Raw genomic sequence first — 23,557 nt, forward strand, 5'->3', positions numbered from 1 at the left:
TGGAACTATGCACTTCACTTCTTAGGGATTAATGAAACACAGTGATGCATGACATGAATGGCTTATACAGACTGCAGGAAGAGAAGCCAATCACCTTTACCTGAAGTGGGAGACTTGCAACGCTCAAGCTCCAAGGAAACTGGACTGTCACTGAGTTCAGTCAGGCCTGAAAAAATGGAGTTAAAGAGTTAAGTTACAATCTAACAGGGCATGCTTCAACTTTCTTGGTTGATGATATTCTGCACTTTAAAGTCAATTTGGAGAAAGGAATGGTGTGAAATGAGAGGAAATAATCTAGTTCAGATAAGTGCAGTTATCAGGCTGTCACTGCAGCAATTTAGGCTTGGTTTAAAAAAAAAAAAAATCACACCTCTTATTAACTCAGATTTGTTTTCTGAGTGCCTCGGGATAGAAAAGAGTGACTGTACCTAACAAAAGAAAACAAGTAAGTATAGTTTAAAATGTAAAAGTCTGTGATATGACTCAAACTCATTCATCCTTGTCAAACTGATGTGGAAACAACTCTGTGCTTTCAACTGCTGCATAGTGCAGGGAGGAAATCTTAAAAGAGGGGAAGAAAAAATAAGATTACTGCTACCGTGCAATATTATAACTTTCATGAATTCACACAAGATAGGTCATTTTAAAGGACACAGAAGCATTGATAATGCTAACTGAGTGTAATGCTGAATTTTTTGACAGAATACTTTATATGTGGTTTAGAAATATTTGTCAGGAACTCCGCCTACGTGGAAGACAGCACCAAGGAAACAATCCTAGTCTACGCTGTGTAAACTCGAGCTTGTTTCTGTGAGCAAACCAAGATCCATCTTGGTTGAATGTTCAAGTTCAAACATGCCTTTTGGCATGGAAGGAAGGGAAAGTCTGAGCTCACTCTATCCTTTACCATGGGCTAACTGTTGAGTAAGTGAACTGAGCACGGTCACACTATTCAAACGCATCCATTGTATGCATCCATAATGCCCTGTGGCTCACTCTTGTTATAGGAGCTCTGGCACTCTGTGCCATCGGCTACGTGGGACTGACAGGCAGCCCTGCCAAGACATCCACATGCCAGCTGGGTGGACCCACAGCACTAAGGTCAGAGCCCACAGTCAGGTGCACATTACTGCCATACTGATACTGGATTTACACACAGTCTGCTTGTGCTGCATCCTGAGAATCAAATATCCTACAAGAACCTTTCAGTATGCCTTAAATGGGCACCATGGCTCCAGTAAGATTACACGTTACAATTTTTATTGCTTCTGGATCCTCGGGTCCAGAGACCCTCACCACTAAAATTCATATACACTCTTGTTTTGGAAAATTCTGCCACTCAGCCACCAGTCCTACTTTCTTAGTATTAAAGCCAATGGAATCTTAAAGTAGGTACTGACAACTTTATTACAATGTATTTTTGAACTGCTAAAAGAACTGGAGAGGATCCAGAGACCCAGCCAGCAGAACAAAAAATGCTCCTATCAGTAATGAAGATGCAGGAGCTCAAGAATAATGCTGAGAGTCCTTTGGAAACCAGCAGTATTGATTTAGTCTGTTAAGTCAGTATTAATAACATACTTGCTCCTGACTTAAGAAACAAGATCTGCCAAACTAGACACTATTGTGGAAAAACCAAAGATTTTTTATTTTGAAAAATGTACTTGAATCTTTCTTTGATTTCACTTAGAATCTGTGAGGAAGATTTATATTTCAATCAACTGCAAGTTCAGTCACTTTTGATATTATGAGAATATTCAGGAACTGTAATAATTTAGGAAGCCTCTCTTGTACAGCAGATCTTACTTCCACATGAACCCAAGGTTTCTGTATGTACCTAGAAATTTGGGACAGAATTGATTTTTTCCTGCAGAACTGTCCACAAGGTGCAGTGAGAGCAATTTTGGCCCATTTGCACAGCATCAGAGGCCTTGGATAAATAAAACTTATACAGTTTCTTTTGTAAATGCATTATTGGAAATACATATGTTTTAACACCTTGTCTAAGATGTTCTAAACATTGTATAATTAGTTCTGCTGTTGGATACAGTATCAAATCCCAGGTCAGACTTTGCTTCTAAATAGTTTGGGTTTGTTGTTTTTTTTTTTTTAATATGGCGTCCATAAAAACAATATTCCATCTCAATATAAATTATGGTGATATGGACTTAAACAGGAAAAACACCAAACTGCACCACCCAAGAGCAACCTTAGTAAAAAGACCATGAATTCTTCATGTTTGGCACAATTTGCAACATAAAACATTAAAGATACATTTTGTGTTGTGGTATTTAAAAATGTTGAACAGGTAAACTTCTCTACAAACCTTGACTTGCTGTCAAGCCACTGTCACCCCTAGCAATGACCACCTACAGATGCCTTTAAAGAAGTGCAACAAATCCCCATGTGAAATGCAATGCCCTGCACTGGAGCATTGGCTTAATCTCACTTAGATTTGCTTAAGCACTTCCACTTGCAGATTTTCTCCTGCCATAAATTTTTCTTACTTTGAAATATTATAATGAGTTCTGCTCATTACACACCCATTTACCCGAAGTATCTTTTAATCTTGCTAAATTCTAAATTCTGAAGATGTTCTAAGGCAATGAATTGCTCAATCATCATTCACTGAAAAGGATAAACACATATTCGTCAATTTTTATGTGTTACCTTTGATTCCACCAAATGTTTCCCTTTGAGATAAGAAAGTGAGCTCTCAAGCTTTTCCTTGTACTACTGCTCATTTTTTACTCTCATTTCCTTTTTAAGGAAGCCAAACTAAATATTTTCAATAATTTACCATGTATAAATATTTCCATGAACCTCAGCTTCCCTCAAATGTCTGAGAGACTACAACAGCTACTGAAGTTAGATTAAAAAATATTTTCACTTTCCATTTTGAATTCTGTAGGCAGTTTGTGCCCCAAGATATTTTAGCTATTTTTAGTCCCCCAAAACCATCATCCCAGCAACTTTAAGCCCAACTAGATCAAGAGGAATATCGCAGTAAAAATAAAAGCAAAAAACCTGAGACTGGCAATGTGAACAACCACCTGAGAGAAGATATACCCATGGACATAATAAAGAAATTGGCTTTGATTTGAGCAAATCATAAACATGTGTAAATAGAGCAAGATGTAAGTAAATCACATGAGGCATTAAAACACTTTTACAGACATGTCCTATGGATACTTTTCTAATTTTAGTGTGATGTTAATTTCCTTTTTATTCAAGGATCAAAACCCATACTCATATGAGGTAACGACGTTAATGAACTTGTAATTTAAAATTGTGTGAAATTTGAAATTTCTATCTGTATGCTTGAATGATTCAGACTGATGATTTACTCTAAAGCACCCCAAGCCATCACATCTTTGTTATAAATAAATGAATTATAACTAAATTATCGTAACGATTCACAAGCCAATAAAATAAGTAAGCTCAGAGTTATTTCAATCCCTCATCTTCACACTGAATTATCATACTATGTTTTCTTTATGTTTATATACCTGTATATATCTATGCATGCATTCTTTGGAAATTAGTTAGTTCAGAATATAGCTGTTGACTTAAACTCAACCTATATTAGCTTCTTAGGTATGACTTAAAATGTCAATTCCTAATATACAATGACTCACAGCACACAGTTTTCTGTGTCCTCCTGTCAGACCAAGGTAATTTCTGCTCATCCCCTCTCAAAGGATTGGCTTGAGGGAGGAACAAGGACTTCTCACTGAAAAGTCTTCATCATGAAAATTATTTTGCAATGTATCAACATCCTTTGGATTTGACAATATTTTGGATGCTTCATAAAGACTATTTTCTTGTTCTACCAACAGATGGTATGAGTTTCTAGTAGGAGATGCAAATTCCTTTTGCATCATTTTTGGTATTTTTATATTCTGCTGCAGACATTATCCTTCTACATGCAACAAATGTACTTGTTTTAATATTTGAATGCACATTATCCAAAATTGGGTAAAGACATGTACAACTTGATTTCAATTGAAGAAGAAAACCAACCAACCATCACCAGCCTACCATGTAATTCTGCAGTGCAGTAGAGAGAGTTTATTTTATTTAGGTTGTCATATAATCTTGCTACAAAGGGAGGTTGCTGCAGATGCTACAGCAAATGGAATCAGTCATCAACACCTGAAAGTTATCCTCAGCTCTGCACTTATGCTCATCTTAGCTTCTTGTTTTCCTCAAATTACTTCCCTGATCGGACAACTGTGTTCCAGTCTCTTCCACTGTGTATGCCTAGAACTGGTTACATTTCTTCCCTCCTTGCTTCCTTTTCCCACTTTCATCTCCCAAACCAGAGAATGTGCTGCCTTAATGCTCTAAGTCCACTCTACATTTAAAAAGTCATCTTTACTTTATTGTAACTGTTATCAAGCTATCTATAGTTTTATTGACTAAAATTCAAAACATTTAATCCATCACTGCGCTTTGCATATTGGATGCCCCTGACATTGCTGATTATATCTTTCCTCCGGAAAGCCTCTCTTCTCCAACTTACTGCTTCTTTCCTCTTACATGTTAATTTTTTCTTTTTCCCTTTACCTGATCAGTTGCAGGACATCCCAGACGGAAATATCAACACTTTGTTTCTCTGACCCAGTACTTGAAGAGATTCTTTTGTATAAACATGGCAATAATTATATATATACCCCTAGTGATTCATAAGTACACACCTTCAACTTGGATTTCTTCCATCCAAGCTAGAGTAGTAATCCTGCCTTTCTAAAATCTTTTTAGAAATGTCCAGTATGAATTTAACATCACCAATATGAACTCTACTTTTCTTTTGTGCTGAAGTGTCTTTACTACATCAACAGAGCTATCAGCATCACTGTCTTCTCTGATACTATAATCCATAACATTGGTTCCATCTTTGAACGCCACGCTTTAACTCTTGTAATCAGGCTGGGCACTAAATTATATTGTCTCTTCCTGCAAATAACCTCTAAAATTACCAACAAAAATCTAAGTATCTTGCTCATTGATAATCTCTTCTTTGGCTTCAATGTCTACAAGTTTTATTTTTTCATACTGATCCACATGAAATTATCTTCCTGCTTCATTACTTAATTGAATCAACTACTAGTATATCTTCCCATTAACTCCCATTTTTATTGATATAACCCTTAAAAGTTTAGACCTAATGCTTCTGTTATCACATGACTGCTCCTGCATAATATCAGCTTCGACTGCACAATTTCCAAAAACAATTTACTTTTCCCATCATCATCTCTTATGAGAGAAGATAAACTTGTAAGGAAAATCCAGAATCCTCTCTTAATACCCTTCTTAAAATTCATCTCTCAGATAAGAGATATAAAAAAGCAGAACTTGAGAATGACTTTGCAAGATATTTTCAGTGTGTGACAGATTCTAGTCCTGTTCTTGATCCTACGGCTCGGTACATTTCAGATCATACAATATATACTCCTGTACAAGTATCAAATAACAAAAGCAAGAACCAAACCATTTTTGAGGAAAGAAATTAAGCTGTTCATGATCTTGCCTAAAACTCAGACTAATACTTCATAGGAAGATTCTGCAGACTTTTCTGACTATGGGGATGAAGACAGAAACAAGATAATACATTTTCAGCTATGAAAGACTCTGTGGTCTATGTAATTCTGAATGAAAGCAGTGGCAATCTTTGCCCTTAGAAATTATTAATTTTTGAGAGGGGGGGAAAAAAACCCCAAACATTTGACTTCTATCTGTCACTCAGGTTCTCTGTTACAGACTTGAAATTAGCAAGATCAGACTAATAGACTTTAAGATATCATACACCAAACCTTTTTATGGACTGCTGAATTTGTAACCGGACTAGTCTTTTAACTAAACAGATGATCTTCTATGAAATATTATGTCATAAAGTCATAGAAATCAGCCCAGAGGGATGGAACAGAATATGTCATGCAAGTGTACAAATGTATTTCTATAGCTACGTAACTTTATATCTATGAGAGATGATAAAACAACTGTCACTCCTTTATCCTGCCTATACTGAATATTTAACATAAAATTGCCTATCCCGTTGTTCTGTGAAAAGTGTTTTAAAAAGAGGCATCCTAGAGACCTAATTACATATAAGCACTGCAGTTAATTAAGATATGTATGGCTCATCTGTTGAACAGTCATTTTTGCAAACTTAATTATAGCTTTGCTCACTGCATTCTGCAGTGATGAATACTAATATTTAAATTTCATATCAGTGTAATTCATAATTTAAAGATATTAAAAATGTGAATTTTCATAGCCCTCTTTGATGTATGTATTATTATGTCCACTTTACATTCCCCATCAAAGATCAGATGGTTCCCCAAAGCCAAATATTTAAGTACCAAACCAAGATATTTAAAATTTTAAATTTCACAGCATCCAATCAAATGGGTACTCTTTTAAACCACATTGTTCTTCTGAAAAAAGGGAAGAATTAATTGGTAACTACAGATAGTGCCATTGCAAAACAAGAAATGCTTCATATCAGTAAATGTACATAGAAACAAATATAAAACCAAAGAAAGATACTGTCACCAAGAACATCATTAAAACATCATTGAAAAATAATTGCTAAGGCCCAATCTCCCATATAACACTGAGGTTTTCTCTTTGACTTTCTTTTTAAAGAAAAGAATTTCTGTATAATAAAGGTAATTGTCAAAAATAAGCATGGTTGACATCACAAAATGTAATAAAAGTTTGCATGCATGCTGAATGTGTTTAAAAAAACACATTACAAAGCACAAACACATGGGTTTAAGTCAGGCATAGTCCAATCATGATAAAGCTTTTTGCCTAACCTTTATAGAACTTACTCTGATAGGAAGTACGGATCCGTTTCGTTAAATCTGGATAAAAGTTAGACAGGCCACGCATGCAAAAGTTGTCTTTGGAACATGCCAGTACATCAGCATCAGCAGCAGGCAGAGGAAAGAGAGAAAAAACAGTCTAAAGTGAAAGGAAGTGATACCATAACCAGCATCTAGAACAGCCAAGGTGAAGAAATTTCAGCAGATGCTTACCTTCCAATTGGGAGACATAACAAGAAAAATAATCAAAAAAGTAAAGGATGTGGGATGGATGGTGAGAAAGCAGCTGAGGCTTTTTTTAGATGCATAGTTTCTATGAGCAATCTAGACGTTGCATTCCTTCTTAGTGGTCATTTATCCCCAGTGGGCTCCATTCTGGCAGCACTGGATAGCTGGAATGATGCCTTAAAGGATTGGCCCAGACTGCCACTGACAGAGAAAAACCCTCTGTGAAACAGTGCTGATAACAGCTTTTTCTACATGAGCAATCCTCCACCTTTCATACAGAGTTATGCAGCATGTTGTTTGTGGCTAGCTGCTCACATTTCTTAGGGAGCTGCTGTGGGGCTGGCTGAAACCAGACAGAGAAGCTGAAGGTAACTTGAAGCTGCTGGTCTCTTCTCTCCTCAGCTGTGCCAAATTTACATATTTAACACTTGGCACAGATGGGAACTAAGCTTGCCATGATTAAATGCATAGAAAGTGAGACAAATGGTCTTTCAGAGCAGAAGTAGGCCTGAAGACTTGTATTTTATTCTATAAATTTTCCTCTAGATTTTACTTTCTGTTTGGAGTGTAAACACATTCCCAATTAAAAACAAATATTTCCCATAACTCTATGGAGAAGTAGGATTTGATGATTTGGTGTAGGGTCTGCTGATGAAAATGCTGATGGTATAAACCCACTATAATCTGTTGCTTTTATAATTTTAGGGTTAGATTTAAAACTCCACATTTTCATAGATATTTTAAAAATCTAATTCCAAAACTTCACAGCTATGCAAAACACATTTCATAATTGTGTCTGACTCTTGCACGTTACTATGGAATATGTCAAGTGGAAAGACTTGAAACAGACAATCTGATTTTTCTCATACAAGTAAATGTTTAGATAACCAACAAAGTATGGTAAAATTTAGCTCTATTGAAGTATTCATATTTCTAACACACAACACGATATAACAATTATGACTTACTGTGATCCTCTTAACATCAAATTTTAAAAGGGATCTTGTCGGTTTATATTAAGAACTTCAGTTCACTAATGAAGTGCTTAATTTGAGCTCCTTGTGTTACCTACATAACAAGCCTCCCAGGTGTTACACATCTCTAAACACAACTGACTATTCAAAGGAATAGCACCTGGCAGAAGGTACATTTAAGCTTAAACTGAAGTCTTACTTATTGGTATGAACTTATTGAAACCTGAAAGAAAATAGCATACAAACCACACTTCAAGGGACTGCCAGAGAAACAATTTATTGCTCTGCTCCATTATGATTTTTTACAGACTCAGCTAAGGGAATTACTTGCTGACCTCCATCCCAAAAGGAAAAAAAAAACTTCATAAAACATTTTATTTCTGAGAAAGTGCCCGCACCTAGAGCATGTCAAGTTTCTTTTGCCAAGTTATAATAGAAACTCCATTGGCCGGCAAATAATCATGCATTCCAAAAGCACTAGAAAAAGCCACAGGCAAAAAAACCAAAGAAACATATCAGGCTCATAAGCACAATGATTCATTTCCTACCTGCAGCAAACTGCCTGCTCTTGCGCGGTGAGCGGGGCTGGCGCTGGTATGGATCGCTGGATCCATAGAGGTCCAGGGTGCCCATGCTCAGCAGGACTGTCTTCTGCATGAAATCCACAACAGCCAAACCATTGCAGTTCCCAAAAGCCACCCTGCAAAGAGAAATGTCCCTCAAAAGTGTTAGCAATATGTAATTAAATTCTGAAAACAATAATAATTGTTATTATGAACACTGCACAAACTTTTTCTTCAGGAACTACTCAAGCTCACATTTTTTATTTCTTACAGATCTGTAACCCTGAATTTCAAAGACTGTTTTCTGAATTAACTTTCCAGAAAGCAGACTTACAACTTCTACCAACTTTCTGTACCAAACACATTGCAGTAATGTCTAAACGTTGCTTCACTGAACAATATGCTTCTAATAATAATGATATCAATTAAGCCTAAAAATGGGAATGTAGATCTTAAAAAGGGGTTATAGATTTATATAAAATAAAAATTAAAATATAAATAAAAACACACATAAAAAACCCCTTTAAAGCTAACTGCAAATGGCAAATGAAATATATTAGGCTGTGTTGCAGAAATGCATTTATAAAATTTCCTTCCAACTCTTTTCTCCCCAGTTGGTGTCTCTTGGGGGCCCATACTGGGACCAGCACAGCTTAATGTCTTTACTAGTGACAGAGACAATGAAATCGAGGGTACCCTCAGTAAATTTGGAGACACGAAGCTGAGATGAGCCTGAGGGACAAGTGCCATCCAGAAGGACCAGGAAAAATGTGAGAAAAGGGCTCATGGGAATGGGAGTGATGGTTTTAGACTAAAAGAGGGTTGATTGTATTTGTTCATAAGTCCCTGCATTCTGGGTGGAGAAAAAAAAAACTGGAATAAAAATTACAAGTGTCAATCTTATCTATTAATGCTTTAGGGGAAAAATAGCCATTTATTTGCACTTTGAAAATTATTAACCTGAGATTTATTAATTTTGGAAAACATGAGTCACAAGAAGAACTAGTGATCACTCACATCCCTGGTCAGCAATTTATCAAAATGTATCATTTCCTGGCCTGTATTTTTCTAAACTCCTCTAATTTCACACACAAGCATGGATCTAATATTTCTTATATCCAAACAAATTAGTTTAAAAAAGAACCAGAAATTGCTCATGAATAACACTTCTGAGGATAGGTAAAAAAATCTAGACAGCCATTACTATTAACAAGACTTGAGATAAATTGCTAACAACCAAGTCCTCAGTTTTGAGCAATGAACCCAGCAATGTCCTATTCTGTTGATAAACCCTCATCAGAAATTTCTTGACAATTAATATGCAGATTAACTGAAAAGTGTTACCCCATGAGCTGGTAATAAATTTTCATTGACTGCTTTCAGTACAACAGAACCTACTTCAAAACAAATTTATTATTTGTATTTAACCTTGTTCCTCAAGGTTAATCTAGTTCTTCAGTTGTAATTGAAGCAATTTGTAAAATTTTCTTTTCTACTTTCATAACAGGAAGAAGTTTTTGATGATTCATTTCAATGTAAATAAAACAGGTGTTAATACTTCTAATTTGTAGCCTTGGTACTGTTAAAAGTAAACCAAATACATTAAATAAAATTTTGCAGTGTTTGAAGTCTTTCATCTTTGCTGGGAATAAAGGTTTTTTTGCATCTCACTTTATTCCTGTTTCATGGTTGCAGTAAAACAGTTCCAGAAATCATAGTAGTAAAAAGAATACTGGAAGCAGACTCTCCAGAACACACACCATTTTATGTCTTCGACCTAGTTAAACTGATTAGTATAGGAAGAAAAATTAGGCAAAAGATGACCCAAATAACTGTACAATTAACATGGCAAAAAATTACATGTTCTCAGGCTTCATGCTGAAGTGGAATAGGTTTTTCCACATTGTGAAGATAGATAACAGGTGAAAATTAAAGTAGTAAACAACAATTCTGATGAAAGAAAGGACTGTGCCTTGTCATAGACCTGAGAAAAAAGTTAAGAGAATCAAGAGAAAGGAAGGGAGAAGAGAGTCTACAGAAAAAATGTAGGGAAAAAGATCTTTCTTAGGTAGATTTTGTAGGAAAGTTAAATTTAAGTTATCAGCCTACTTTATTCATACATGCATTTATTTCTGAAACAATCTTGTACTTAGCTTATGGTGTTTTAAAGTGTCCTATAAACTATTATTGCTCCAAGCAAATGAAACCATTTAAAGCACTTGATTGAATCAAATCAGTGGTTTAGGAAACAACTGTTGTCATTAGGAGAACCACAACCTATCAGAGTAGTTTACAAGTGAGAGAATGATGATTATTGGTCAGAGAATGTGATTATTCAGATGCTGCCTTGAGGTCTGAGATCTGCAAGGGAGCAAATCAGGCAAAACCTAACAATTTGCACAGGTGAAGAATGCACCAATGTATGGTAAAGAAAAGAAACTCCTAGAATTCATTAATAGGAATCAATCTAGAAATTCAGGCTGAAAACTTGAAAAAACAGTATCCACAACCCAATATTTTTACAGAAATGTAAAAACTATGCATTAAACTGCCAGAGTTCAGTGACTTACTGAAAATCAGCAGGAGTCAACACCTAACACCCATTACAGCCAATAATTTTACTGGAGTAACACCTACAGGTAAAACCATTTTAATGTATCAGGGTGACTTTCAGTAAGAGAAAATATTAAAATTTTGCAAATAAACTGAACCTTAGGAAACAATTACACACACTCATTTGCATTGCCATCCAGAATGCAATATTTAAATGTTCCTTATTCAATTCTCAGTTTCGGGTCACCGATTCTTGTGCAAACAGACATTAGCACAGACAAAAATGCTGCTCTCATAAAAGACAATTTCTAACTAAGATATGATGTCATGATAAATGGCATTTAACAGTTAATCGCTTCACCATTTTCCATTAAATGCATTTCACCTTAGTGAACCTTTCAAAATAACTTTGAAAATTACAGATTTGAAATGCAATTAGATCTTATTTGAAAGGACGGGAAGAATTATGTGAAAAGATTCAATCTTTTAAATAGGATTAGTAAAAATATTGGCAAGAATGGCAGTTTAACATCCCATATTACAATCTCTATGTCAGTTCAAATAATTTTTCCCCTAGAAAATGCTGATTTACAGCATCTCTTGAAAACTTTGCTTTGACCTCAACTGTCTGTGGGAAATTTCAAAGCATAGTTGGAAAACATGAGATTTAATGCAATAAACAATAAATCACCTTAATTCTGAGTTACTTACAGTCCGTAAGCAGAGTTAACGGCAAGACTGGTAATCTGTTGTGGAGGCTCACCATCCACCCACACCAACTGGATAACGAGATCTGCCTGGTAGCCAGGAGGCATCCGCACAGGTCGAGCCTTAACGCTAGGAAGAAGAAGAAGAGGTACAAAATAAGAACAAACAAACATTGGGCCATGAAAAACAGCCACTCAATATCATTATGAAATGTCAACTTGAATGGAAAATCTAAAATACTTTCTTTTGAGACTTTGAAAAAGGACATTTCTGTGTATTGGGAACTTTTTTTTTCTTCTGAAGTAAAGCATGACAGAAAAACACCAAGAGGCAAGAGAAGATAAGATTTTTTGCAGTGGACCTCAGAGCATATAAAAAACTTATGGACTTGACAAATCTATTTCTCCATGTAGTGCAAACAAGTCCTGTTCTATTTCTAGGACTATAATCACCTAATATGTGAATGAATGATGCCTACACCAAATCTGATATAACTATTAACACCTGTTCCTACTGTGTTATGGCAAGTTCAGTGACTTGCAAAGCAGGTAGTGAAGGTGTACATTTTAAGAGGAAGTGTAAGAGCTGAACAGCTCTGTATGACGGCTTTGTGTGCTTTTTTGAGCAGTACAACAATGTGGGATACACTGAAAGAAAACATTATGCAATAATGGCAATACTTTGAGGTATTCATGTTAGTCATTAGTACACTCAAGCTGTAGTAGTAATTTACAGGTAAAACCCACTAGTCAGTGCATTTTCACTGTACCTGTTACTGGTGAGAGTGCTTGTATTGCACCCCTTTGCACGCAGGCATAAAATAGGGGAGTCTACTTTATGAGAAAGTCATCCCTCATCTATCCTCTAAATGCATTTCCTTAACAATGGCTTGGCACACTCATTGTTCTATTTCTTTTCCCTGTAGTATTCTTCAGACCTTACATATGTATTTGTCTGGAGCAGTAATCAGACACTTGGCACGGATATTGTTGTAGGAAAGATGTGACAATGCAGCTCAGCAAGTGCTCAACCCACTATAGCTGGCAATAGCTTTGTATTGTTGTTTTCTATCAACAGCAAACCTCTGCTCAGAGTTTTGCCATTTCTGACCTGTTCTGCTGGCACTAAAGCTTTTCCCTTTTCTTTATTCATATGATACATATCCACAAGCATTTCTGAAGTGATGCTATTCATACCCTTAATGAAGCAAGCCCTGGATTACCCAGGAGTATTAGTGCTGAGAACAAAGGTGTGAGCATCTGTGAACTCAAGCTGCTAAGGGAGAGGGGTCCTTTGAGACCAGGATAAAGTGAAACTACAGACAAGAGTTGCATCCAGTAAAGATATATTATTTTCAAAGAAACTTCATGGCAAGCAGGAGCTGAATATTTTACAAACAGTCCTTCAGAGTATCTTTGTGATGGAGCCCTTCAACTTCTAATGTCTGCGGATTAGCCTTTAAGAGGCACAATAGTGGTGGTCTTTCCATCTTTACCCCGTTTTCAGCTTTCAGCTCCTGCCTTTAAAAATGTTAGAAAAAATACATAACAGGTAAATGAAATCCAAGAACCAGGACTTAGTCTAATGCCCTTTCAGTTGAGCTTTCCAACCATATTTTCTAATGGATAACTGATGGTGTAGGAGAACACAAGAGGCAACCATGGCGCTCCAACAAGCATCTGTCAAAGCAATGCAACTTTCCTTCTAAACAAGCTACCATGAGACTGATAATGGCTGCAGAATTAATTCTGATCTTCTAAAACATGTTTTTAATGTGGTATTAATTTTTCAGTGTGTTTTTAATGGCTGAAAAAATTAGACAACTTAAAGTACCCTCTAAGCTTTCTTTTAGATTCTGTCACCTGAGGGGAAAAAAGCAAATACATTTCCCTCTAAATATTTTTCACTGCAAATTTGAGGATCTGCTTTCATAGAAATGGATATTATTTCACAGGGTTTTTCTCTAAGCATAGAATAAACTGTAGGTAGTGAAAGATTATAATAATGGAGTAAAACAATTTCAGATTTCATGATTAAGGTTGTCATTCCTATGTTTCTGTGACATATTCCTGCTTAAGAATCTTTGAGCTATTTCCCTTGTTTCCCTAACTATCCTGCTTGAACAGCAAGGCAGTTCTGCATCTTGTTTTGGATGGCTTTTTACTTGAAGTTTTTATAATAAAAGCCTAAGCAGACTGCAGGAGCATGAGCAGAAGGAATGTAGACATTTCAGTGATTTTCTTGACATATTCTCGTTAGGCTACAGTGAATTTCACTGTTGCAAAGTTTTGGTTTTTACTTTTTTTCACAAGATATTCACAGTTCCTTATCACTTTGGAGTTACTTGAAGCTACTGTCAAAACCTTTGATTGACCTAATTTTGGGATGATACTAGAAGTCTGGGAACAAAGACTGACATTCTGGGTACAGCTTTATGATAACAGCATTTACATCAAAAGTAATTATCTGCATAATCACAAATCCATTGTTTCTTAGGTTATTACAGCTGCCTATTTCACTGCAAAATCTTCTGAAAGAAGCAAGAACAATATTTATTCCATACTGCTGCCTGCCTCTCTTGGTAACAGTTACTTTTGATTTCAGAAAAGTGCCAAGCTTTCATTACTTCAGTCCCTCCAATTACTTTCTTCCTAGTAGCTATTCAGAGACACAAACACATTCAGTCATTCTGACTTCTGGCTAGAAAAAAAATGTGTAGTGTGGAGTGCCATTCATTTGCTGTAACAATGTTGCAAAGCAGATATGAAAATAATGGAGCCAGTTATGTATGTGTGTAAAATTTTATGTGCATTATCAATATAGTGCAAGCTGTGCACTCGCCCTCCAAGTGCAGGTGGCTGCAGCTTTATGCAAATACTGCTCTATTTTAGATTCTGTCCTGCTGCCCACCTGAATGACTTGCATTTGAAGCCAATAGCATCACCCCAGTCTTTACTGTTTTTTGGAGTTTTTTTCCTGTGTTTTGAGCACTACTTTCATTTCACCACCATAATTCTGCTTAGATCAGAAATTCTTAGACAGACAAGTGGACCCAGCTAAGGTTTGGGGGGAAAGTATGGATATTTATATGTCTTTCCTGAGAAGGACAATAACATACATGAGTATATTTTTATCTAAATATAGGACTGTACCAGCAGTTCTAGTGGTGTAATTACTCTGACTTTGAAAAATCACTTCTCAGTCAAAATAAGATTGCAGTTACCTTGTCTAAAATTTGACAAAAAATCTATTGGCCAGCTTAATGTGAGATTGAGTTAAGAAAACTTCTAAAAACTAACAAGCTGAACCTCTGTGGGTTCATGACAACTTTTCTGCCCCCAACATCAACAATTCCTCTCTTTTCCAGACAAAATCAAGCAAGAATCTCTTAAGCAAAAATCTTAGCCAGTGAAATGTTTAAATTATTGCATTCTTCCTGATCTCAATCTCATAAATAGATTTCACATTGGGATTTCTTAAATAACTGATCTCTGCCTCTTCTGTTGATTTTCATAGTTCAAATTAATGATTAAACTGAGGTCTGAAGTTCAACTGCCTGACTGAATGAGGTGGACAAATGAACAGAATGCCAAAAAATACTGTTAATTTTACAAGGACAATATCACAATATTCTTTTTAATTGCTAATCCCATTTTCAGAAGCCAAGCAGCCCAAAGTATCTGCAAAATCAGGAAGTGTTTATTTTAATTGCTTTTGAAATAATTGAGGCATTTAAAAGATTTAATAATAATTATACCAAAATAATAATGAATTCACCAAAATGAGAGTAACTGTTGTAAGCAATGCACTCTAATTGCTGGAAAATTACAGTTTATGGAGTTTTGTACAGAATTCTTGTTTTAAACTATTCAAATCCATAATTATCTGCCTTATTAATAAGAACATATTAATCTACTCCAAAACAGTGATAACGTATTCTACCAGAAAACAATTTGCTTCTTCCAAAGATTAAACAAATATACACTTCCACATAGTGCCACTGTTTCATAATTGTGTATTTGAAAGATTGTTTCATAAGTATGAACACAGTTCCCATGCCTTACACACCATAAAATTGCATACAGCTCTTGATTAAAAAAAAAATGAGCATCATATTAATTAATCAGGGAGAGAAAGCTTTGTACATGCTGGCTTTTATGGAAGTTTCTTCATGAATTATCCTCAGAAACTCCTTGAAGATTTACTCCTAGATCACACTGGAAAATGACAGTCAAACCTTTATTGTAACAGTTTATATTCTTCACAAGTACTTCTATCCTTTTAAAATCCCATGTTGATTATTTTGCCTTAATTATTTTGTTTGTTCCATATTCTGGTTTCTTCTAATTTTGTTTCATATACATACAATTAATCTCTTTCTTGGGAGCTGATGGATTGACTAACAGATAAGAGTGTTTTTTGGAAAGATGAATATTTAAACAATGGCACAGACTTACCTAAGACATGGGATACTGTCCTTCATTGTTCCTTCACAGGCTACAGTGTTGGTACTGCCTGAAAGGCTCTTTAAAGAAGGAAGCTGGGAGGAGGCATCTGGAAATGGAGGATTTGTTTCTGGTTCAGGAGTAATGATGTCTTCTACTTCACATTGAAGTCGTACCTCTAATGACTTAAATAAATAAAAAGCAAAGTTATTGTTTCATAAGGAAAGCTGCTGTTATTTTCAAATAAATATCAGTATGCCTTTTTTTTTTTAAATAACCCCCATTTATCATTAAAATTTGCAAGCAAAGAATACTGTAATTTGTTATTTATACAGAGTAACAGCAACATCAGATAGAAACTAGAAGGATCACCAACTCTCCCTCTGACTACTCATACAACAGAGTCTCTACCAGACAAGTTCTAGCCAGGATGGACAAGCCTGAGAGGGTGGATAGTACTGATACATGAGCTTCATTTGTCCAAAGGTGGGGGCCAGGAAATCAGAGATTACAGCACCGACACCTCTGTGTTCCTTAGAAGGAACATGAGTATGGTGGATTCTAGAATGCAAAATTTAAACCAGTTACCTTTTGCTTTCCTTCTGGCCTCCCTAGAAAGGGAAAAAAGGGCCAAACCACCCTCCAATCCTCTCCACTGATTCAGGAAATATTAACTGAAGGATTCCAGGGGGGAACTGGACAGGAAGTTCAAAGCTAGGTAAGTAAATACTGAGCAGTTCTTTCTACCTCATGAGTTGTCCCAGGAAATCCTCATTTTGAAAAGAATAAAAACCAAGGTACAGCTCTCAAAGAGACAGGGTCTGGGGATTACTGGCTGAACAGTAATTTCAGTGCTGCTACCTTGAAAGAATAGAAGCAATTGCAGAGGTAGACACTGCAAGCTCCATCTTAGTGATCTCTCACTGAGACATCATCTGTACCAGAATGAAAATTAACAAAATTGCTAAATTTCATGAGAATCAGGAGATAAAGGTGAGTAGCACTGAAGGGTCCCCTGTTTCTCAACCATTGTGCTAAAACACATAAGATTTCAGAAAGAAGTGATTCTGTTCAACCAGGAGAGAGAGTCCTTTCTCAAAATTTCACTTCTGTTTCCTTCTTTCAAAATCCATGAACATTTTGTGCCTGAATCAGTTAATGAAACCTACAGACAACATTTGCCTTCAAAGGCTAATGAGTGAAATATTGAGTTCAGGAAAATCTAATCTGGAAGTAATTGCAGCTGACTGAGACAATTTATAATGCTGTTTAATCTTTATGCAGGACTGAAGTAACTGTTGAAGAGTATGTTCTGCTTACCAGGTTAGAAGTGCATCACTTTTCTTTGAATGTTTTTCTGTGTGTATTACTTTTTCTACTAAAATTAATTTTGTTAAGTTCTAGCTGTTGTGCATTTGAAGAGAGGGAAAAATTCAGGCTAAAAACACAATCATGAATTTTTCCTATATTTTTGTCCCTGCTTTGATTGGATCTTAGGAGGGTTACAGAAATATTGAACTGATTTATTTTGACACAGAGGAAATACATTTTTGGGGGATCGCATCACTAGGCTTACTGATTCCTCTTCCCACATTCAAATGAATGTAAACTTTTTTCCTATATTTCTTCTCAAGAGCTCTGAAGAGGACCTTCACTGAGGAAAGCCAGCTCACTGAGAAAGTGATCATGTTTAATTAATAGATCCTTTTGAGATAGGATGGAGTGGATTCAGATAAGAAAACAAAAACAACAGGAGCAAAAGCTTTTTACGTAACTGCATGGCAATGATTCCAAGGTTGGATATGAAGCAGAATTTGTCTCATGCATACTCCTTGCCTCCAGAATCAGATATGAAATGATGCAAATATTATTTCTGTTAAGGAAGTTCCAGGCACAGCCTATGCCCTTAAGGCATATTCAGCTGCAGAGTTCCCTGCTACATGGAGCAACCCTTGAGTAGCCCCCACCTTTCCCATTTACCACAGCAAAAACATTACAACACTGACATCAGGGCAGTCAAACCAATGTGGGGGCCTTAAAATGCTGGGATTTCTAGATTGAACTCAAAGTAAATTCAGTCTGGCTGATAAGGAAGGGAGGACACAAAGTGTTTTGTACCTCAAGCAGCAAAGAAATCCTGAGACTGGTCAGCACAGTCTCAATATAGACAAAAACACATAGCCTAAAGTCAGGTGCAGGTTTCACCAAAGAATTCCATACTTTTGATTATAAAACCCTCATGTCATTTAGAGCAAAGACTTGAATGCAAGCAGCAAAAATGCAGGAACAAAAGAGAAGGCCCATTTCAGAGATGCACAAAACCCAGGGGAATTGTGTGACTATGCCACCAAGATTACATAACTTAATATTCAGAGAAAAATGCTTATTAATTACACATGAAATCTGAGAAACTGTCAATTTGCACATATTAGAACACTTTGGAAAATACCAGTAATGATGCAATTCAGCCAGAAAAGTGAAGGACAGGGGAAAAAGATATTAAATTATAGATAATAAAAGATAAGGTGCAATTGCTGTGGAACAATGTAAGAATACTGAAATGGAGTAATTTTAGCAGCATTATACATGAGCTGGTCAGAAGTGTGAAATTACTGCTCATCAGCTTTAAACCTTTCCTGAAATGATACATTCAGGCAGCTTAATAATTGCCTGGGGGGCAGAAAAGAGTGGAAAACAACAGAAGAACTACAGGTAATGAATATCCATACAGAATGGCACATGGCTACAGACCAAAAATAACACAGGCTTTTGCCACAGTAGAATGTTCTAAAGCGCATTAAAATAGTGTGAAAAGGAAAGGACTATAATCAGGGAAGGTGACAAATAATCTGGCACTTCATATAGTTTCCATCTTTAGGGAAGCAACGTCAGCATAAGCCAGAAAAAGATCAACTCTTTTTGTTTTGTTAAACCCACTGATAATTTTCAGTCTCCTTATGAACAGAAATTAAAGAGACTAAATATTTGAGTTAAAGAAGAGCATTGTGCACATACACAATGTACATTAACTGATAAAAATGTACAGCAGACAGTAATTTTAGACCAGGCAAATACAACAGAGATTACTGTATCATAAAGTCTTAAAAGCAAACCATGTCTGAAAACTGCACTGTATGTTACTTCAAAAGCAAAAAGAAAATGGAAAGTACGTTCCCAAACTCTCAGATTTTTGTCAGTAGCTGAAGTAGGATCAAGATTTCCCTGGAAAGGTTTAAAATGAAATGTCCCTAAACCTGTATTTATACTGCTTGCTATTTTTATTTAAGTACTTGAGCACAGACGAAGCAAGGCAATTTGATTTAGAAATTACATTCTCTTATAGGAGAGTGAAATGAGTACTTACTGCAATTTCAGTATTTACTTCATGTTTGCTGAACCTGTAAACAATTACATATGCAGAAACTCCTGCCACACAGAAAATTCGGCTTTCAGGACACCAGTACATCATCTGAACAGCAAAAGGATCTTCTTCCACAATCTCAGCTGTTGCTTTTCCTTCTCCCACTTTCTGTTTTTCAAAGACCTTTGATGTTTTTAGTTTGTACAACATCTGTAGAGTAACTGGAATATATTAAAACATATGAAAAATACTAACATGAAGCAAATGAGTTAAAAAACTCCTCAGTTCCCACTTTCTTCTCAGTTGTGGCATAACAAGGAATCTTAGGAAAGCCTAAGAGGAGAAGATGTGTAATAGACAACTGTCCAAATCAGGACAACAGTACAGATACTATTCTGGTACACATCACTGGTAGGATACGTATTTAATACTTCTCAAAAGGGTATTTCTCTGTGAAATACTTTTTAGTACTTTCTGGGGAAGAGTGCCAAAGGTATAAATCATTGTGTCCATAGTTAGGCTTATAACGAGTGGTATAGAGAGGCTCTGATAATATTGATAGTTTCCTAAAGAGTTGTGAAACTAAGATTTCATTTGTATGAGGTTATGGTCTTGACACAATGTAAAGATCGTATGACAATTCAAGAGAAAACATTAGGAAAGCATGCTGGTGGCCTGGTCAACACAAAGCTCTTCTGAATTATTGGGAGTTTAAAAATGTTTTAAATTTCTTGACTAATAAGTAGATCCATATTTATACCTTCACATAAAATCCTAATATCCAGAAGCTTTTGTCAAGATTAGAACTCCACTGCAGCAAATTCCAGAGGTAAAGGAGGGGTGACAATTCACCCCATTATGTTTTCACTACTTTTGCATTGGTTTCTCAGTGGCATTAGTCAGTAACTGCATAAGGTCAGAAACAGTCAGGCCCAGCACCCACAAAGGTGTGCATATCCACAAAGGCAAAACTGCTGCCTAAGTCAGTGTAATTGTGGTAGCTCAGCCTGGCCAGCTTGTGTAACAAGAGCAACAGGAAGATGAAAGGACAGTGTTTTGGTTATGTAACCAGATGATGAACACAGCAAAACCCCATTTTTGTTTGGCAGTGCAGATATATTCCAGGAGGTTTAGCATATACGATTTTTAATGTTTTAAAAAGTTTTAGCAGACAAAGCACTTCCAAATTTTCACAAATTACAGCAAGTGCTTCAGTAATAAATACATAATTCTTCCTGCCCTCAGTGGCAAAGACAGAGGATTCAGGTTTGCTCTTAGTGCCAGTAGCAAATCTAGAGTGGCATTTCAAATCAGGCATCATGGGTCCATGCACATTATGACTTATGAAGAATTATAGATTCATAGGGTACAGAGTACAAGACTCTCTATGCTGCTCTGAATTACTGGGTACCATCTACACAAGTAAATAAAAACCTAGCAATTTCTTTTGAATAAAGATACATTTGGAAAACAGCTCCAGTGGCCTAGCAAATCCCTCTCTCTCACAGATCTGTGCTTTCAGACACAAGATTACACAATTAAAATATTTGTCAAAAAATATTTGTCTAAAAGCAAAGTATTTTGTGCCTTCAGATACTGGTAGGATATTATGTTTGCTAGGGAATCTCAAACGAACATTGAACTCCATTAAAAAGGTTAACACCTTGTAAATAAATAAAATACTTTGTAATAATCAAAACCTTGTAAATAAAGAGTACCAAGAGTACAAGAGTACCTTGTAAATAAAGAGTACCAGTATCGGTAACAGAGTACACACCCTGAAAAGCAGGACTAGAACCAGGACATCAGCAATGCACTGAAAATACCAGACTGTTGAAGAGATTGTGAATATTCATGATCATCTAAGCTTTTAATGTTAAGAAAAATTCCTACTGCAGCATGTATGTATTGATTAGGTTACACTTACATTCCTTATGAGAGTGTTTTTTTATTTTCCCATTTCTGCCAGAGTTCTGGAAGGAATAACTAGCACAATGCTTGTGCAGTAAATACATTAAAAGCCTTGGGGTCTTCCAACAGTTTGTATGGTTTCACCCTAACTTTAGAGCCCCTATTTGCACATTCTTGTTAAAAACGAAATAGTCAGAAGACAAAGTCTAATTCTCACTGTACTTGTCTAAATAAAACTAATTATCCTACTTTTGTTTATATTAAAGCTTTCAAAAACTTCTGGTTTTGCAGATAAACTGCTGACCTCATGTGATGATTGGTGTTCACTATAACTTGAAGACAGTGAAAGATATCAATTCTGAGCAGCATGTTTCTGTTTTCCCACCATTTCCAAATAGACAACTTACATAATAAAAAACCAACCCATGGCCGCTTCAGTTGCTGTGCCTATCTAATATAGGAAATGTATTTTGTGAAATGAGCCTCTGGAAATCCTCGTTTTCTCCTTGTCCATCCTGAGTGAAAATATTTGGTATTAAGCAAAAAGGCAAGTACCTGACAAAGTCAGGTTTAGCTGACATTAAAAACTTGTCAACATTCCCCATACTTGGCTGGAAATGGTAGCAATATTAATAATTTCAGTTCTGTGGCACCATATGGATTTTAAGTATCCCATACTCCATGATCTTGGCACCCATCACAGACTGGTTATTTGGATCATATTAAATCTCTCTATACCTAACACTTCATCCAGAATTTTCTTTCACACTCTCTTTTCTTTAACACTCTACACCTCATAAAAGAGAGATATTACCCAGACATCCCTGTACCACTGAAGAGACAAGAATTCAAGGCAACTCTACAGGAACTTCAGTGAAGCACCGTCAATGATTTGAAGCAGAATATTTTAGATTTCCATCAAAATGTACATGTATATTAATAAATACATTTTACTAATGAATACCATGTGTATTTTCTGTAAGGAAAAAGCTGGCTGCTGATATGTGCAGTTATAACTAGATTGTATGGAACAAGTGTTTTCTGAAGCTTTTTCCTTCTAGGATGAATAGAAATGCTTCCCAATTATTTCCTGGGATTTGAGACTGGACAAGAAAAGATCTGGGTTTTTTCCACCCTCACCAGATTAAATATGTTTTGAAATATATGAATGCATTTGAATATTTTATTTTTACTTAGCTATAAAGAAGACTTTGTTGTACTCAGTATAGAAGTGACAACTGGAACTCAGTGTTAGATCTAACTGAGCGCTCTCCTCTATACACACAAGAAGAATGTGCCCTAGGGATTTTTTACCAACACTTCATCCTTTGTGGATTTTGGTATGCTGGACCTTGAATTCCCCACTCTAATATATCTCATTAGCAGCATTTTTTCTCTTAACTTAAAAAACATTTTCTTAATTTCACCCCTTTGTCCTAATTATATCAGCCCAGCTATTACGACTCAACCTGTTAAATATCCTGCTTTATATCGAAATGTGTGTTTGTGTGATTTGTCAGCATTATGTAAAAGTGAACTTTTGAAACTTACTGGCAGAAGCATCCCAAAATTTTACTGATCCATCTGCATGGCTTAAAAAAAATATAAAAATTAAATGTGTTAAAACAAAATGCAATTTTAAAACATCATCTACTTTCGTGACTAATAAATACAAGAAAAAAATTCATTTTGCTTATGTAAGTCTCTATAACTTACTGACAATATATTAAAGACGTACATACTAACTATAAGAAAACATTTTGTTATTTGGTTTCATTTGGTTAACAAAATATTTTTTATGCATTTCCTGCAGAAAACTAAGCCCCCAATGAATTTTAAGATTGCAACAAGAAGAAATTACTTCCCATACTAATAATGATTTTAAGTTATAGTACTTTTGGCTTTGCAGTGGGCCAGCATCAAACCTATGCACTCTAAAAATGCCATGTACAGCGAACTTGGAAAGAACAGAAGGTAACTT

The 23,557-nt window shown here is 35.8% G+C and overlaps 1 protein-coding gene across 1 annotated transcript in view; it reads right to left on the reverse strand.

Annotated features, from left to right (window-relative positions):
* Positions 1-23,557, reverse strand: part of STXBP5L (syntaxin binding protein 5L) — a gene marked incomplete at its 5' end in the record, with an annotated part of 177,968 nt that overhangs the window by 37,515 nt on the left and 116,896 nt on the right. The window contains 6 exons of the mRNA XM_083854399.1: positions 101-166; positions 8,584-8,735; positions 11,863-11,988; positions 16,317-16,489; positions 19,669-19,886; positions 23,128-23,168. Of these exons, the coding sequence (XP_083710525.1) occupies positions 101-166; positions 8,584-8,735; positions 11,863-11,988; positions 16,317-16,489; positions 19,669-19,886; positions 23,128-23,168 (776 nt within the window). The remainder of the gene's footprint in view (positions 1-100; positions 167-8,583; positions 8,736-11,862; positions 11,989-16,316; positions 16,490-19,668; positions 19,887-23,127; positions 23,169-23,557) is intronic.

The sequence above is a fragment of the Zosterops lateralis genome (genome assembly GCF_965231275.1).
Source record: "Zosterops lateralis genome assembly, chromosome: 2".
Lineage (NCBI taxonomy): Eukaryota > Metazoa > Chordata > Aves > Passeriformes > Zosteropidae > Zosterops > Zosterops lateralis.